The sequence below is a fragment of the Tupaia chinensis genome, unplaced genomic scaffold (genome assembly GCF_000334495.1).
Source record: "Tupaia chinensis unplaced genomic scaffold, TupChi_1.0 Scaffold000294_1, whole genome shotgun sequence".
Taxonomy (NCBI): domain Eukaryota; kingdom Metazoa; phylum Chordata; class Mammalia; order Scandentia; family Tupaiidae; genus Tupaia; species Tupaia belangeri.
The window spans coordinates 395,256-400,034 of record NW_006159779.1 but is presented as its reverse complement, the minus strand read 5'-3'; the positions used below and the strand labels follow the sequence as shown (position 1 = coordinate 400,034).

The window sequence follows — 4,779 nt, the reverse complement described above, 5'->3', positions numbered from 1 at the left end:
GCTCTCAGGCAGCCGGCCCAGAAAGGTTTCCGAGGACACAGGAGCGGGGCTCCCACCCCGCCTACGTCAGACTCGGGGTATCTCCTTTCAGGCTGTGCTGGGCCAAGGCAGTCTTGTGGCTTTGCGGGAAGTTTCTGACCCGGGCGAGCACTCTGCCCCGATCAGAGTTATGGAGGGTTCTCCCGGCTGTGCCAGGGAAGGAGAGGGAGGTCCCGGGGGCTGGCTGCCAGCCTCCCTCTCGGCCTGCCTCCCCAGCCCGTAGCGCTGCCCTCAGTCTGTCCTGCCCGGGCTTGCTCGGATGACCGGTTACCTAATCCCAGACGGGGCGAGGCGAGGGCCGTGCACGGGTGGGTGAGAGGAAGGGTCAGGCCTGGTTCCCACATTGCAGTGGCCGCTGGCAGACGGCTGGGCTTCTCCGGCTGAGGTGCCCTCCCTGTAACATTGAGCGGAGGCCGCAGGCCACACCCACACTGATGCTGGCCCTGCAGCTAGGAGGTGCTAGGGTGTGACTCCATGAGCAGGACATCTCTGGCTCCCTCCGTGGGCTCCTGAGGACCTGGGAGAACAGAACCAGCCCCGAGAGCGCCCTGCGAGCCACTCAGGAAAGGGAGGGGAGCTCGGCTCTTTGTGGAGCCCTGGGGGCCACCTCAGCGGAAGTGCGTTCCCTGTCCCTTGGGTTCAAGTGGGACCTGTGGAGGTGGTCAGAAGAGCTGGCCTCTGAGCCCCCTGCAGAGCTGTGGTATATGGGCTGCCTCTCCACTGTCACCACCACTGCCACCTCGCTGTCACCACCACTGCCACCCCACTTACCACCACTGTCAAGCCCGCTGCCTCCCCCAGTGCTGCCCCTTCGCACCTGCCGGGCTCCAGCAGCCGTGTCCTGTGCCCGTCTCCCAGGGCTTCCATGACAGAGCACACGGAGTGCGGATGTGACAAGCAGACGTTCCTTCCCTTACAGTCGGGAGGCTGGAGTTCCAGATTGAGGCCTGGGCAGGCCAGGTTCCTCCCAGCACTCGCTCCCAGCACTCCAGGGGAGGGTCCCTCCTGCCTCTGCCTGCTGCTGGTGGCTGTGGCAACCGCAGGGTTCTGGGCATGTGGCTGCACCACTCCAGTCTCTGCAGCCGTCTCGTGGCCTCGTCCCTCTGTCTGTCCGTGCCCTGCCTCTTCCAGCAGGCCCTGGTCACGTAGACTCAGGTGCCCAGGAGTCTGTCACGGCCTGCCCCACTGTGTCTGTAGAAGCCCCACGTCCAGCTAAGATGGCGCCTGGGTTCTGGGTGGGCCCTGCTTGGCCTGTGCACCTGTGGACCTCGTGGTGCCCCTACTGTGATTTACAAGCCTCTGACTGCACGCCCCGCCTCTCCCGGCTGCCGAGCGTGGAGGATCCTGGGGGGACCCCCGAGCTGGGCTCTCCTTCTGGGCCCCACACTCTCAGGGAGGCAGAGGAGGCGGGGCAGGTGCAGGCACTGCAGGGTCACCCCTGGTGTCCCACAGTGAGTCCCCTCGGCCGTCTCCTGGCCCAGGGTACTGCACCAACCTCAACCATAGCCTGCGTCTGTCTGCCTCATCTGTCTGCCTACTTGGTTTTCGAGGATTGATTTGTTTGCTTTGGGGTTTTCAGAAGCGGGAAGGCCTGCTGCATTCCAGCCACGTCACGGAGGAGCTGACCACAACCACGGAGTAAGTGGCCCCACATGCTCTGCCTGCCAGGCCTGGCTGCCACGCTGGTGGGGATGCTGGGATGGGGCTGTCCCTTCACCTGCAGATGAGGTCCCCCCGCAGCCTCCACACGCGCTTTCCCTCCTCCGCACAACATTTCTGTTAGAGCTGCGTTGTCTTCCAAAGCCTTTGAGGTCTCAGTCCTTACCGTAGACAGTGAGCTGTAGAATGTTGGCAGCCCAGCTGCGATGGTGCAGGACATAGTCTGCTGCTGAGATGCTGCAGCCACATCAGAGTTGGGGTTCGAGTCCCAGGTTACCTGAATGCACCAGGGGTATGTGTACCTGTGATCCTGGCTGGGGACACTCAGAGCAGGATCATGGCATGACACGTTGTCAAGGGTACCTGTCCCTCTGTCTCATGAAAGTAGTAAATATAAACCACCTTGCAGAGGTGGAGAGGGAGCGAGCACTTGGGATGATTAGAGACTTGTCACCAGCTCGTTTATCCCGCTAGGGAGCTCCATGTGGGGAGCAGGGTGCTGAACGGAGCCACCGCCTGTCTCACAGAGAGCCGGGGCGGGGGCAGTTTAAGAAGTCTGAAAGGCCTCAAATCTCTTCAAAACAGTAAATCAAACAGTATATATATATATTTTTTTTTTGGAGAGATTTTCACTGTAGGGCGCGTGCGCGCGCCAGACAGACAGAGAGAGACGTAGAGACAGAAAGCGAGAACTCCCCCCCCAGGGGGGATGGTCACGCCGCAATCCCTTCTCCTCCATTCTCCTCTCGGGATCTTGGGCACGCACGCACACGCGCCCGGCGTGAGTTTTAAGCCACCGGGTCCGGGACACGAACCGCGGTCGACTACGTGGGAATCCAGCGACATAGCCATTACGCTAACTGCTGGTTCCCTCAAACAGTATATTTTGTGTGTGGTTTTAGGAGCCCTTACAGCATCCCGTTAAGTCTCTTTAAAATTCACTGCGTTTGTGCCGATCGACTAAGCCTGCTTCAGATGAAAGACGATGTTTGAAAATCGATCGTCTCCGTGAGCCCGGCAGCTCAGTTCACAGAGCGGTTAATGACTGTGTCGTGAATTCACGTATGGCCTTTCGAAAACCGGAGCTGACGTCAGAAAGCCCTGCTGGTGTGCGAGCTGTCGGGGATGCTGATGTGCTGCCTGGCGTCTGTGCACGGGCCTCCACAGGCCTCCCAGTCTGCTCCAAGCCCGTGTAGGGGACTGAGGAGGAGGGGAGGGAGGGCGAGGGAGGAGTGCACTTCGGTGGCTGGCGTGGCGGGCCTCTGGCAGCAGCTCGGCATCTCAGCGGTTAGCAGGAGGGTAGCTTGAGAGGAATTCAATCGTAGTGTCGGTTCTCGGGTAGCAAACCAGCCCCAAAGCCCAGTGGCTTAAAACAACAGCCATTTCATTTGCTGCTCACAATTCAGTGGGTCGGCAATCTGGGCTGGGCTCAGCTGGACGGTTCTTCGGCTTGCCTGACCTGGGGTTGCTTGTGTGACTGCAGGTGTCGGCTGGCTTGGCTGGGCTGAGTGGGCTGGGATGGCCTCCCCAACTCCCTCATTCCCCCCTCATGGAGTTAAGCTTTTTCCCAGGCTGCTCTCAACATTCCAAGAAAGGGGGGGAGGGGGGAGAGAGAGAAAGAGAACACAGTGACAGGCGAGGGTCTTGGAAGCCCGTGCCCTCACTTCTGTGGTATAAGCAAGTCACGGGTCATCTGGATCGGGGTGGGGCCCCAGGAGGAGCATGAGTGCGTAGCAGCAGGGTGGGCGCAGAGAAGGGAGCAGCTGTGGCCATATTCCAGTCTCCGCAGGGAGGGGGCTCTGGAGAGGGCAGCAGGGAGGAGTCATCCTGGGTGAAACCAGAGTGGTCCAGAGACTCCTGGGGAGTGAGCGAGGGGGTGGGAGGAGGGACACCACAGTTCAGCCTCAGCCACCAGCACCGGAGGGCCGAGAGGGGAGAGGTGCAGTTCCTCCAGGGCTGCGGGGCTGGAGAGGAAGGATGTGGCTATGGAAATGTAACATGTAAAATCAGGGGGAGGCGGTGTGTAGGAAATGCCCTGAGGCCCTCTGGACATTTTAAGGAGAGGGAATGCCCAAATAGGGCGTGGGGGCCGCCTCAGCAGCGTGCCAGGTGGTCCTGTACCACGAGGGAGGAGTGGAGAGTTTCTTCCTCTTTGTTGAAAAGTTGAGTTATTTCTTTCACGTCAGAGCAGAAGCGAGTGACGGGCACTCAGTAGGGTGAGTGACAGTCTCAAGACCCAACAGGGCCTTCACGCCGGACCCACTCCCACCTTCCCCTGGCTGGATCATGATGCAGGTGTGGCTGGCATGCTTGGGAGGTCCCCGGACCTTGCCCACTGGTCCAGTGGCCCTGCTGCTGTGCCCCTGCCTGGCCGCACGCCGGGGTTCACTATCCTGAGTCAGTGTCCTGCTGGCCGGAGTCAGGCTTGGGGTCCTGCGGAGGCTGGTCATCGCTGTTCCAGGCTGACACCCAGGGTCAGCCCTCCACGGCTGGACGTGTCCTTCCCATATCCCGACGCCCTCTTCGCTCTCTCCTGTCCCTCCTTCTCCATGTGGCTGTGCTCTGATGGAGCATCTGAGTCATCGTGTCTGCTGAGGTCCATGCTTTGTTTTGTGTCTCTTCTCAGTGTCTTTTCTCTTTCTTTTCTTTCCCTAGAGCAGTTGTGCAGTCTCCACCTCTAGGAAGCTCTCCCTGCTTGCCAAGCAGGAGCGCTAGGCTTCCTCCTAGTTCCATGGTGTCTCCGTGTTCTTGCTTTTAGCGGCACGGCCCATGCTAAGAGCGATGCCGAGTCTCTCCCACTTGGCGTCTCCAGGGCAGGGGCCGTGCGCTGCTCAGCCCCCCAGGGCGTCTATTTCTGTGTCCCCACAGCCTGCACGTAGTAAGTGGTTAATGTTAAGATGGGGCCAAAGGAGTTGGGCCTGCAGGGATCTAGGGATGAAAGAAGGGCCTCCCGTGTCTCAGAACGGCAGCGTACGGGAGGACCTGCACTCACACTGGGAACCCGGGCCAGCCAGGCCTCACTGTCCTTGGGGCACTTCAGCCTCACCTGCCTGCAGGGGCAGCCGGCCTGGTGGGTCCGGA

General features: G+C 60.6%; 1 protein-coding gene across 2 annotated transcripts in view; it reads left to right on the top strand.

Moving 5' to 3' along the window:
* Window positions 1–4,779, top strand: part of PARVB (parvin beta) — an 85,351-nt gene that overhangs the window by 59,745 nt on the left and 20,827 nt on the right. For both annotated transcript variants that reach the window (XM_006150663.3, XM_014588672.1), the window contains one exon: window positions 1,619–1,677. In XM_006150663.3, coding sequence (XP_006150725.2) covers window positions 1,619–1,677 — 59 coding nt within the window. The remainder of the gene's footprint in view (window positions 1–1,618; window positions 1,678–4,779) is intronic.